The sequence below is a fragment of the Rhinichthys klamathensis genome, unplaced genomic scaffold (assembly GCF_029890125.1).
Source record: "Rhinichthys klamathensis goyatoka isolate OS25496 unplaced genomic scaffold, OSU_Roscu_1.1 h1tg000209l_1, whole genome shotgun sequence".
Taxonomy (NCBI): domain Eukaryota; kingdom Metazoa; phylum Chordata; class Actinopteri; order Cypriniformes; family Leuciscidae; genus Rhinichthys; species Rhinichthys klamathensis.
The window spans coordinates 1,573,909-1,588,362 of record NW_026606734.1 but is presented as its reverse complement, the minus strand read 5'-3'; the positions used below and the strand labels follow the sequence as shown (position 1 = coordinate 1,588,362).

Sequence of the window (14,454 nt, the reverse complement as noted above, 5' to 3'; positions counted from 1 at the left end):
ACATTGTTGGGTTTTTCCTGTAACCCCCTGTTAATGTTTCCAACCACCTGGAGAATGCGAGTACCGGGTCAGACTCACAGCCCGAATCCAAGAAAATCCAAGAGTGTTGTTGCTTGAATGATTGTGGATATTTATTGCAAATAAATATAAAGTACAAAACAAAAACTGAGAACTGGTTTAAATGTCTTTAAGCATTCCTTTGTTGCGCTTGGCGTTCAGCTTTCTCACACAGGCCAAGCTTCAGTAGCACAGATCCAGGCCGAGGTCAAAGACTGTATCAGCTGGCACGCCTTCTTCCTCTCTCATGCGCTACACACTCCAACTTATAGGATAGCGCCCTCTCTGGCTGTAGAAGGTGTACCACTCAAATGCAATAGAAAAAACAATTATAAGTAAATTATGAAACCAAAAATAAAACTCAAATGCGGCTCCTACACAGTAAAACACTGTATTTTAACTTGTAAAAAATAAACGGTGAAGTTTCCCAATGAAAGCGCTTTATTTCAATAGTAGTGGCAGAGCAATAACTTGCAGCTTTGTTAATGTTTTAAGTGTGTTTGATGGAGATTGGGGGTTTTCTCTTCATTTTGCTCTGAATCCAGTCGCTTAATGGAACATGATGAATAAACTATTCAAGCAGCAACATCTTTATGATGCTGGTTATCCACTTTACAGTACGACTGTATGATTAGGAAGGACAAATAATCATGCTTTATAAAATACATGAACAACAATATAAGAATAGATAAAGCATCAATTATCTAAAAAATTATGATAAAAATAATTTATTATTATCTTCAGTAATCCTAATGAAGTGTATTCAAATTGATATTAAGATCATATCTGTGTGTGTGTGTGTGTGTGTGTTTGAGCAGCTGCAGTTTCAGTCACTGTGACTCTGACTGACGGAGGTTTTTGTACGACTCTTTATCACTGTGTGAACACATAATCACCACTGTCGGTCTCATGATAACTCTGACAGTAATAATGTCCAGCATCTTCAGTCTGGACTCCACTGATGCTCAGAGTGAAATCACTGTTAGATCCACTGCCACTGAATCTAGATGGAGTTCCTGACTGGAGGGTTTTTACATAATAAATCAGGAGTTTAGGAGCTTCTCCAGGTTTCTGTGAGTACCAGCTCAGAGCGGGTTTTCCATCAGCATCATCATCAGCATCTTCAACAATATAACAGCAGTCTGGATCTCTGCTAGTTTTACAGGTTATAGAGACTGATTGTCCAGTTTCATAGAGCCCCTCTGAGGGAGTTTGAGTCACTGTCTCCTGACCAACAGATTCTGACAAGAGAGAAAGATTAGAAATCACAAACACTTTTACAGTAATATATCTTCACAAAAACACAAATAACAAGTAAATAATGTATATAATCTTGACTGACACAAACCTGGACATAATACTGCCAGCGTCCAGATCAATACGGTGATGAAAGTCATGTTTGTTGGTTGAAGGTTCAGTTATAGTGAAAAACAGTTGTTGATCATGTTTGGTGTTTGACAGAGTTATAAACACATGCAGAGCACTGAAGCGTGTGTGTCGCTCATGTAAAACACACTCTCTATGCAAACGCTTCAGTATAACAGATTAAACTTGGTTTATTGTGCTGTTTCATTGAGACTTCACAAAACATTTCACGAGTTCACATGTTAATATGATCATTTATTCATATAAAGCAACATCAGATGAGCAAGAGCGTTTATTTTCTGAATATCAGACCAACAGCACGAATGTGAGTGTAATATTGCTTTTATACAACAGTTTAATGAACAAGAATCTATTATTGAGTACTTTACATTTTAGTCATTTATAGTGCTGGTTATTTACTAACTGAAAGTTACGGCTCACTGAAATATTTCCAAAAGAAACCACAGTATAAAACCAGTGCGACTGAGAAACACAATCGTGGCCTAATAATGGCCAGAGAGTCAGATAGGTTTAATTCAGAGGACAGATTCTGAGTCTGGGTTTCCTCTTGGCCTTCACACGTCACTTTCACAATAGATCCTGAATGAATCCGTGTTTTAAACCGGATGATAAAGTTAATGGCTGCATCCAAAATCACATCTTTCCTTCTATATAGTAGACAAAAACAGTATGTGACAAAAGAAGGATGTCCGACAGAACTCATAAAAGCTAAAAGTACTCGGATGACCCACTACTTCTGGAGAGATTCTGAAGTGTGTGTTCGATGGACACTTTAATATCCCATGAGGCCACAGGAGAGGATTTATGAATAACAGTGAAGAGATGCAACTGAAGATCACATGATAATGACAACATGGCGGATATACGTCTACTACACACATTTGTACTATATAGAACTGGCTTTTTAGCGGACGTGAAGTAATTAATTATTGTAAATACGGTAAGTACCTTCTCAAGAGAGTGTGTGATTTCAGACGCAGCCGTTGATACATTTTCTGTGTCCCGATTCAGAGACTTCATCTTTCGAAGGCTGATTGCGTCACAGAGTCGAGACAAAGTCTGTCTCAATTTAAAGGCTTCTTCAAATGCGTCTTCATATATATTTTTACTTAAAGTATTTATTTAAAATTTGCTTAAAGTACACAGCAACACACCTACATCACACAACAACTTCATTTTCTGCACAAAACCACATTTTGTTAATTAAATACCAAGTACATTTCACAATGCTTATTATTCATGTTTTTATGCTTGATATTTTGTAAGTGTTTCTGGTATTACAGGAATATCATTAGAGGACGATGAACATCTGCTCTATTCTGAGAGAAACACAATCACTGATGATGAAATATGAGTTTAACTCGCTCAGTTTCACTGTTAGACTTCAGTGAATTGAGACTTTTGAGGCGGTTTGTATAATAAATCAGGAGTTTCTCCAGGTTTCTGTAAGTTTCTGCTGAAATAGTTTATCCTGTTCCAGTTGTTCAGCATTTTAATGTGTTTGTTCATATTCATCAGTTTACACTGAGGTTTATCAGGTCATGTTATCGTCAGCTGCCAGTTTGTATCTTCTCATAGTTTTGTGAATAAGTTTTATATAAAAATTCAGGCAAAAGTACAAATTAAAGTTCTTATCTTGCTCTTTCTTATCAGAGGCTTCTGATTGGTGCAGAGGAGGGAGAGGCGTGTCTAAACTGAACTGTCGATCAAGGTTATAATTAAAACAGCAAACTAATATAACACTCTTACTGTCTGCAGTATATAGTATGAATATAGTGCAAATTACACAAATTACATGTTAGGACGGGATACTCAAATGGAATAACCATGGAGTATTGTGAAAATTAAGATCTATTATTAATGTAATAAAAGGCGGCAGTGCAAACTGAAATCACTCAGATCTCAAATGTGTCTCTGATCCATAAGAGCACAAAATCTCTTTCTGACCTCTATGATTATTAAGAGTGGCAGATTAATTTATATGGTTTTATTTCAGATCCTCCTTTGAGCAGCTGCAGTTTCAGTTCAGTCACTGTGACTCTGACTGACGGAGGTTTTTGTACGACTCTTTATCACTGTGTGAACACTAGATCACCCACACAATCATTATCAGAATCTGTTCTGCAATGGAAACTCATACAGTAATAATGTCCAGCATCTTCAGTCTGGACTCCACTGATGCTCAGAGTGAAATCACTGTTAGATCCACTGCCACTGAATCTAGATGGAGTTCCTGACTGGAGGGTGTTTGCGTAATAAATCAGGAGTTTAGGAGCTTCTCCAGGTTTCTGTAAGTACCAGGCTAAGATATCATCAGAACCATCATTGTACACATCTCTGCTGGTTTTACAGTTGATATTCACAGTTCCTCCTGGTTGTTCTGCTGTTATTGAGGGACTCTGAGTGACGGTGATCTGTCCTCTACACTCTGAAACACACAACAAGAAAATACACTCAAAACTTTGACAATATACTTGAAGAAATGAATTAATATCAAACTTGTGCTCCACAAACCTTGAGCAAACGCTGTGAGTGTCCAGATGAAGATGATGATGAAGGTCATGTTGATGAAGATTGTTGTGTGTGTCAGTGATGAAGTGTTAAACTCACAGCACTATAAACACTCTCACACACTGAACATCTGATCAATATGCAAACACACTCCACATCATTTCCCTGAAGACAGTCACTCATTAACACACACAAAACACAATCACTGTGTGATATAGGATGCAATATAGGCTAATTTTTTTAAATGGCAGATGACTGGAAAAGTCATGGAAGTTCATTGATCAGACGATGTAGAGGACTGTCTGAATACTGTGAAGTGAGCCAGAAGGTATAGGCTGTGCAACGCTGTTGTTTTCACACAACCTCATTTGTAATCTTTTTAAAATAAGCCATTAAAGACATTATGATTTAATTACTTCCAGATCATTTGATTAGATTGTTCACTTGAGCTTTCTCAATCTCTGTCTGATATGTGGTATACTGTGAAAGTAATGAGAAGATTAAAACAAATATATATATATATATCTTTGATCATACGCCAAATACGGAAATCATAATGTGGCCAGAGGTAAATTATTAGAAACAGAAATTAGTCCATCAGGTCCATTTTGTCTGGTTTCAGATGTGTTTCTGCTGACTGGTGAACGTTTATGAGAGAGAAAACATTTATAGAAGAATTTTTAGTCCCACTTTATATTAAGTGGCCCTAATACCTGTGAACTTGCATGGTGTATAGTATTTAACTACAGTGTAAGTACACATTGGTACATAGTATCTACAGCTGTATTACAGTTTTTCTCAGTCGCTTTGGTGCATTTCTCACATCACTATTTACATTTGCACAACAGTTACTTCAACCTCCACAACATTTAGTCATTTGTGCACATCATAGTAGCAGTTTCTCATTCCTTCCAACAAATTGCAAATGCTTTTGGACATGCATCAATTGCTTTCATACAACTCTCTGCTGTTTTATAACATTATCATTTGCTTATGTCATGTCAGTCAAAATTAACTATTCTTGTTTATGCTGAATAGTCATTCCATATAAAACTAATAGTCCTCATTTCATTGTTTGAGTCATCACATACAAAAATGTTGAACTAGTTGTCAAAATCTGTCAAAGACATTTTTATTTATCTTTTTTTTTTTCATGAAAATGTCTCCTACTGTAAATTGAACAATTTCTCTCAGGTGAACTTATGTGGCCAGACAGAGAGGAACGTCTGGATGTGCATGAATGGTTACAGTACTATGTATGTTGTATGTTCAGTTCCAATATGTACTGCAATCAGAGGCGGACAGAGTACAGAGCTTTGTTACTTGAGTAAAAGTACAGATAGCCCTTGCTAAATTTTACTCAAGTACAAGTAAAATTACTACATTCAGATATCTACTTAAGTAAAAGTACTAAAGTACTTGTTTTTAAAAGTACTTGAGTATCAAGAGTACAAGAGTAGATTTTCTAAATATTGCATTACTTATCTACTGCCACAGTGCTTACATTTATGCACAGAAACGTCCTACATGGAGTTATGAAAAATGTTAATGTTAATACCTTGGAGAATGTAAAAGGAATTGAAAGTAAAATCAAGTCATTTTCATCTTTTTACCATGTTGCTTTATTTAATTTAATTAAATTTTTTGGGGGTCCCATCTTTAAATGAGGGGACAACACACACACACACACACACACACACACACCACATGTAAGGGTGGCGCTGCCAATAAAGCACCTAAAAGCTGTCACAAAGAACCGGCAAAAGGAATGATTATGAATATGTAAAATATAGCAAGGAGATATTTTAATTGTTTATTAATAAACACTTGTTAATAAACAAGTGTTTTCTTTGTCAGTGTCGGCTAGATGAAGTGACGATGCTGACTCGCGATCTTCAGTAGTGAACGCGCCAGAGAGAAATGCACATTTCATACGGATTACATAAGCAGAGAGCAGTCTGTAGTCTGTTTTCTTTCGTTTTGAATTTTTCTGTTTAAAAGTAGACATGTCTGTGAGAGGCAAGTAGGCTACCTTATACACTGAGTTTCGGTTCATTTATGAGACGAGATCCAGTTCACGTGCCGGCGCCTCCGTTTCTTATCTATCGTCTGCTATTTACTTCTTATTTATTAAACCCAGGCAATTGGTTGATGAAACATTGATTAAAATTAAGATACAATTAATGCAAAACGAAATTCAGGTTAAAGAAAGGTTTTGTGTTTTCTGTTTGATGTCTCTGTGAAAGTTTTAAAGCATTTTTTATGCCGCTTTCACACGTCCGTAACGGAGAACACGTCCATAACATTGTTTTTTCCTCATAAATGCAAACCCGAAAAATAAAATAAAACAAAATTAATATTTTATGTACTGCGGAGACTGAGCGCCAACCCTTCTTCATTCGCTGGGTAGTAGCCTACTTTGGTTTGTGCAGTGTAATTCACATAATCAGTAAAAATTATATTTTGCCTCCTAAAGTTTTTTTTTTAAGAAATCAGAAATCCCTCGTGGCTACGCCACTGCCACATTTGAACCTGACTGTGTTAAACACACCACATACTCAAGAACTTCAAACCAAATGCTTGGCTTACATTAATGTGTAATATAAAATCTGACCATGGAGTTGACTTTGGCGGAAAGCTGAAAGTGATTGCTGATAGGCTGTCCCAATCAGTGGCGCCTGCACAATCCAATCACGTTTGAGAGGGAAACAACAAATTGAGGGTTTCCGGGATTTTTCTTTTGTTTTACTTTTTTTTTTTACTCGGGTACTCACGGTTATGGATAGAAATGTATTGGAGTAAAGAGTACAATATTTGCCTCTCAAATGTACTTGAGTAAAGTCATGAGTACTCCCCAAAAATGATACTCGAGTAAAGTACAGATCCCTCAAAATTGTACTTAAGTACTGTACTCAAGTAAATGTACTCCGTTACTGTCCGGCTCTGACTGCAATATTGTTTACAGTTGTGCACAGCTCTAATGGAGTTTATGTTTGTTGTAAATAAGGGTGTATTTTTTCCTTTTGCACAATGCTGTGAACAAATTAGAATTGCAAAGAGCATAAAAATGTGAAACATTCACATTCAGTGTCTTGTACTCAGTTACCTCACTAAATACAGCGTGTAACTTTACTGTAATTTTACTGTAATAGTCAAGTCAAGTCATCTTCATTTATATAGCGCTTTTAACAATGAATTGTTTCAAAGCAGCTTTACAGAGATAAACATATAATTTAAGGTAACAGATTGTTTTGGCGTTATAGCGGTTCTTGAATAATGTTACTTCCAGGTAAAGTTAACTTTGATTGATTCACCTCCGTCGAAATGATCAGACTTTAAACGCGAACCTGTGATTACAGTTTTTCTCGATTGCTTAAACACTATAACCAGGCTTTTGAACTAAAATTTCAAAACCATAATGCCATTTATCAAAAAGCACACCCATTTCACTGAACTATGAACACTATTACCCTGTTTTGACACATTAGTCAGATTTGTTGAACTGTCACAGCAAAACTCTACACACAAATCCCTTCATTTCTCATTGCCTACACCACGTGGTCATTTAGAAAGCACTAGCATTCAAAATTGTTCACTCAAGTCAGCACAGCTTCAGCTCAGTTAGCACACAATTACCCAGGTGAAAACACTAAGAGTCAAAATTGAACACACATCAGTCAGATCCTTCAATAGATAGATAAAAGGTTATACAATCAGTTTACTGAGTTTTGGAACAATGGATCCACAGAGAAATTAAGCAATATGTCGAGGAGGGAGAGGAAGAGGAGGAGGATGAGGAGGAGGAAGAGGAGGAGGAGGAAGATGAGGAGGAAGAGGAACAGGAGGAGGAAGAGGAATAGGAGGAGGAAGAGGAGGAGGAGGAGGAGGAGAAGAAGGAGGAGGAGGAAGAGGCGGAGGAAAAGGAGGAGGAAGAGGAGGAGGAAGAGGAACAGGAGGAGGAAGAGGAATAGGAGGAGGAAGAGGAGGAGAAGAAGGAGGAGGAGGAAGAGGCGGAGGAGGAGGAGGAGGAAGGGTAAGGGCAAGAAGACAAGCAGTCTTGGATGAAATTCAAGCCACTTTAGTTGGCCATGTCCTTGTCCATGGTATGACTGTGAGGGAGGCTGGGCAACGAGTACAGCCAAATTTGAGTCGCTTCACCGTCGCCTCCATCATCAGAGCCTTCAGGGAGGTGTGGTGGCAAACAAATTTATATCACTGAATAAGAGACAAACATTTCCAATTGTCTTTGATGAGGTTTATGTTCTTGCAAGAAAAGGCCAGCAGTCGTACAGTCACACAGAGCGGCTGCAGAGTGTGACAGTGAAGGGAGGGCATCCTTTCTCCTTTATAGTCTTGACTCCCAGAATGTTATCTTTCTAGGCCAATGATGGTATTTCAACTATATGTGGAACATTCTTAGACTTGTTCATCATATTGTATCCTTGAGTGGAGGCATGTACCAACACTCTTTACCATTCCAATACAATTCCAGATTTGAATAAGGTTTGTGTGTGCTCTTTTACTGTCATATGATGCTCACACACATCTTACGTACGAGTAGGAGAGAGGGGAAAAAAAAGATGGGGGGGAGGGAGGGAGGGCGGGGGACCACAAGCAACATGAATTACCAGTTTTGGAAATGTTGTTTTGAATTTATAGCACCAGTGTGTAAGACTATGTTGTAGTGTGTGTATTTCTGAGGGCTTGTGTGTCCTGTCTGAGGGCAAAGTTTGGTTTTTCAGCAAGAGTGAATGGTTTTGAGTGTAGAGCTTCATTTTGACCTGAAAATAGGATGTTTGGGGAATTGGGTGAGACGTTATGGATTTGTGTTTACTGTTTTGAGAATACGAGGCATAGGTTCAAGAAATGTGTTTAAGCAATCGAGAAAAACTGTAACGCTGACGGCGTTCACATGCTCATTCAGAATTCTATAGTTATGTGCTTTTTAAAATATGTGCGCAGGTTTGTAATTCATACAACCCAGCCTAAACAAACTACTTTTCTTGCCTATAAATTTTGATACAGAATTTTGTTTTATTTTATCACTTCGGGGTACGCGAGCCGGAATTCACAGCGCTTTATCTGTAGAGTGGGTATAGTATATAGTATATATACTATACCTATACTATATACTATACATATATATATAATAGTATATAGCAAATAGTATATAGTGCTGTCTTGAGCATTTTCAGGTAGTGTCACCAAGATCTGACTTTTTTGCATTGGAAAACATTTATAGAGTAAACTGTCATAATGAAAATATGACAAAGCCATTTGACTATCTTGCTCATAAACAATGGTGTCAGGACTTTTCATATTGACGACACTGACACTTTCATTGACATGAAAACTTGTTTTTGAGGAATGAACTATCCATTTTGAGCAAGTGACACGCTTTTGCAGGTTATCAACTAGGTTTTGCAGTTTGAACTAATTGTTTTGAGAACTGCATTAACTGTTGTGCAAATGTAAATAGTGATGTGAGAAATGCACCAAAGCGACTGAGAAAAACTGTATTTGTGTAACTGCACGTATGTAACAACCCTCGGAGTGGTATGTGTATGTACAAACGTGTAACAGGAATTATGTAACTACATTTTGTAACAACAATATGTATTTACACAAGTTGTTCCACTTCCACATGCAGTCTTAAATACTGCAGTTACCAGTTTGGAATACATGTATTTATGACTGGCAGGACTAATGTTGAATTACAACTAAAGTTTCACCTTGTTTTTTTTTGTGTGTGTGTGTGTGTGTGTGTGTGTGTGTGTGTGTTTGTGTGTGTGTGTGTGTGTGTGTGTGTGTGTTTGAGCAGCTGCAGTTTCAGTTCAGTCACTGTGACTCTGACTGACGGAGGTTTTTGTACGACTCTTTATCACTGTGTGAACACATGTGCACTGTTGATGTAGTGTGCACTCATACAGTAATAATGTCCAGCATCTTCAGTCTGGACTCCACTGATGCTCAGAGTGAAATCTCTCCCTGATGATCTACTGCCACTGAATCGAGATGGAGTTCCTGACTGCCGACTGATTGATCCAAAAATCAGGAGTTTAGGAGCTTCTCCAGGTTTCAGTAAGTACCAGCTAAGAAAATGGTTTCCATTGTGACAGCAGTTTGGATCACTGCTAGTTTTACAGGTTATAGTGACTGATTGTCCAGTTTCATAGAGCCGCTCTGAGGGAGTTTGAGTCACTGCCTGACCAACAGATTCTGACAAGAGAGAAAGATTAGAAATCACAAACACTTTTACAGCAATATATCTTCACAACACACATAATAAATAATGTATATAATCTTGACTGACACAAACCTCGACATAATACTGCCAGCGTCCAGATCAATATTGTGATGAAAGTCATGTTTGTTGGTTGAAGGTTCAGTTCTAGTGAAAAACAGTAGTTGATCATGTTTGGTGTTTGACAGAGTTATAAACACATGCAGAGCACTGAAGCGTGTGTCGCTCATGTAAAACACACTCTCTATGCAAACGCTTCAGTAGTAACAGATTTAACTTGGTTTAATGTGCTTTCAAAGAGATACAAAATATTTCACATGTTAATATAATCCTTTATTGATAAAGCAACCTCAGACGAGCAGCGCTGTTTGAGTGATTTACATATTAGTAATTTATATTGCCAGTTTTGTTTTTGTTCGGCCAACTAAAATATTTCCAAAAGAAGCCTCAGTTGAACAAACCACAGCTCGACTCTGAGAAACACACAGGAAGGTGAAAAGGGTTATCATCGGGTCTCGCCCTCCCAGGTTTATGGGGGTCCTATCCACCGTGGGCCCCGAGCAGGTTCTGGTAATGGAACAAGAAGTGAAAACCCTGTTGGAAAAAGCGGCCATAGAACATGCAGCTCCTCCAGCAGGGACACCGGGTTTTACAGTCTGTATTTCATCGTTCCACAGAAGGATTGGGGGTCGCGTCCCATTTTGGATCTGAGAGTTCTGGACGAGTCAGTCATTCAGCTAAAGTTCAAAATGTTAACACTGAGACAAATCGTGCCACAGATCAGGTCCGAGGACTGGTTTGTCACGATAGATCTCAAGGACGCATACTTCCACATTTCCATCCTTACCAATATCGAGTTCTTCCGGTCGGCCTAGCACTATCACCCCACACTTTCACGATCAGTCGCATCAGTTGGCGGTTCGGCATCGAGATGTCGTTCTCGCCCACAGGAAAGAGTTGGGGTTACGGCTAAACGCCCGAAAGAGTGTGCTTTCTCCAGTACAGAGGACCACTTTTCTACACTGTAAAAAAAAAACCCGTAAAAAAACGGTAATTTTCTGGCAGCAGGGGCGCCAGAAAATGTCTGTTAAAAAACAGAAAAATACTGTCAGGAAAAAAACTGTAAAAAAAACTGTAAAAAAATGGTAATTTCTTATCCTATAATTATGGTTTATTACTGTTATTCTACACAAAATTATCTTTCATTATCTGATATAATGTTAATTTACTGACCTATTGAAGTATTAATTTCGGTTTTGTACCATTGTAATACACTGACAACCAACAACCACAGTGGTGATGAGTCACATGATCATTCAAAGCTCATTACAAGCAGCTCTTCCACAAGAGAGTTAATACTAATATATAGAAACTGCACAGTGTCATTCGCACAAACATTAAACACCATCATGGTGACACATGAAATTTTAAAAATGCAATAAACATTAGTTTAACAACATTAAATGTAACATAAAACCCTAATATACATAACTGATAAAAAAAAAAAACTAAGAAAACTATGAAGAAACAGTTTTTTCAACAAAAACACATCAAATGTTAAGTGTCACGCAGAGAATTGTGGGAATGTCAATTTACATTTTTTCACTGTAAATTAAACGAGTTGTTCTTTTTCACTTTCAAAAACTGTAAATTTAAATGTATTTTACAGTAAAATTACATTACAGTTTTTTACAGTTGCTAGGACACATTTCTCAATACTTAGGTCACTTTTTCAAAACTCTTCACACAGTTCTCCTAACCAACTTTCAGCTCGGCACAGCAGTTAATTTCAAATTCAAAATGCACTAAAACTACCAAAACACTTCATTCATGTCTCAAATCAACACATTCTTCCATAACACTAGCAAAGGTTGACAGCCAACAAACACACTTTGTCACCCACAAAACAATGACCTAAAAAACACTAACAACATGTAGCATTATACAATCTCTGTTTATAATTCACTGCAATAGAGGTTACTGGAATGAATCAGACATGATGCAGAATGCTTCAATATATTTTATGTCTCACATCGCAATACAAACCTATTCAGCAGTTGTCTCCTTTTGTAATGAAATTGAAAGAGTAACACCTGTGTAGATGTTCATCTACAATGAGAATCAGCTGTGGTTGGTCCAATTGTCCACTTATTTTTATAGCATTTAATTTTAAGATGTAAAATATATTTCATTACAGTTTTTCTCGATTGCTTAAACACATTTCTTGAAACTATGCCTCGTATTCTCAAAACAGTAAACACAAACCCATAACGTCTCACCCAATTCCCCAAACATCCTATTTTCAGGTCAAAATGAAGCTCTACACTCAAAACCATTCACTCTTGCTGAAAAACCAAACGTTGCCCACAGACAGGACACACAAGCCCTCAAAAATACACACACTACAACATAGTCTTACACACTGGTGCTATAAATTCAAAACAACATTTCCAAAACTGGTAAGTCATGTCGCTTGCTTTTTTACTCTCTCCTACTCTTACGTAAGATGTGTGTGAGCATCATATGACAGTAAAAGAGCACACACAAACCTTATTCAAATATGGAATTGTATTGGAATGGTAAAGAGTGTTGGTACATGCCTCCACTCAAGGATACAATATGATGAACAAGTCTAAGAATGTTCCACATATAGTTGAAATACCATCATTGGCCTAGAAAGATAACATTCTGGGAGTCAAGACTATAAAGGAGAAAGGATGCCTGTGTGCACTCTGTGTGACTGTACGACTGCTGGCCTTTTCTTGCAAGAACATAAACCTCATCAAAGACAATTGGAAATGTTTGTCTCTTATTCAGTGATAGAAATGTGTTTGCCACCACACCTCCCTGAAGGTTCTGATGATGGAGGCGACGGTGAAGCGACTCAAATTTGGCTGTACTCGTTGCCCATCCTCCCTTATATAGTCATACCATGGACAAGGACATGGCCAACTAAAGTGGCTTGAATTTCATCCGAGACTGCTTGTCTTCTTGCCCTTGCCCTTCCTCCTCCTCCTCCTTCTTCTTCTCCTTCTCCTCCTCTTCCTCTCCCTCCTCCTCCTCCTCTTCCTCCTCCTCATCCTCCTCCTCATCCTCCTCGACCTATTGCTTAATTTCCTGTGGATCCATTGTTCCAAAACTCAGTAAACTAATTTTTATCTTTTATAAAAGATTGTATAAGCTTTTATCTATTGAAGGATCTGACTGATGTGTGTTCAATTTTGACTCTTAGTGTTTTCACCTGGGTAATTGTGTGCTAACTGAGCTGAAGCTGAGCTGACTTGAGTGAACAATTTTGAATGCTAGTGCTTTCTAAATGACCATGTGGTGTAGGCAATGAGAAATGAAGGGATTTGTGTGTAGAGTTTTGCTGTGACAGTTCAACAAATCTGACTAATGTGTCAAAACAGGGGAATAGTGTTCATAGTTCAGTGAAATGGGTGTGCTTTTTGATAAATGGCATTATGGTTTTGAAATTTTAGTTCAAAAGCCTGGTTATAGTGTTTAAGCAATCGAGAAAAACTGTAAAATATTACTGTAGAAATGTAGCAAAATGCTGTCTTATTCAGTTTTGTATTATGTTATAGTTTTGAACATAAGTTTAACAGTTTTGAAAACAGTGTGTAAGCATGTGCACATTGTCCTATCGGTACACAGAGTTTTGGCAGTTGTTGTGTTGAAGTGAGAAAAGAATTAATGTAATTTGAAAGATGTAGTCATTGAATGCATTTTGTGCCAAAGCAATGATAAATGATCCACAGTTTAGCCCACATGTACTTCTGTTGTGCTCACTGTGTGAAGAGTTTTGAAAAAGTGACCTAAGTATTGAGAAATGTGTCCTAGCGACTGTAAAAAACTGTAAATGTACCATTAGATCTATCACAGTTTTTACCGTATAGTACGGAAATACTATTATTTAACCTTAAAACTCACTTTAACACCCACATGCTTAATGATCTTCAAGGAAAACATGTTAAATGACTGCTGATTTCTGCAGTTATACCTTCTTTTCTGTGTTTTCTAATTTAACAGAAAAAATCTGTAAAATATTACGAATATTTTATGTAAAATTACACATAACCCTGTAAAAATACAGACAATTTCCTTTAAAAAAACGTAAAATTGATGTAAAACTAAAATACAAGGAATTACCTGTAAATTTAATAGTGGACCTTTAAATTACAGCAAATATCTGTAAAATAACAGGAATTCGCTGTATAATGACAAAACGGCAAATTTCTGTAAAAAAAACAGGC

General features: G+C 37.4%; 2 gene segments (V, D, J or C); both read right to left on the bottom strand.

Moving 5' to 3' along the window:
* The window catches only part of LOC130096940 (Ig kappa chain V-III region MOPC 63-like), a 158,100-nt gene that overhangs the window by 84,329 nt on the left and 59,317 nt on the right, over nt 1-14,454 (bottom strand).
* On the bottom strand, nt 3,344-4,028 carry LOC130096942 (Ig kappa chain V region 4135-like). The segment is given in 2 exon segments: nt 3,344-3,871; nt 3,958-4,028. Coding segments are annotated over 2 exon segments (405 nt in total).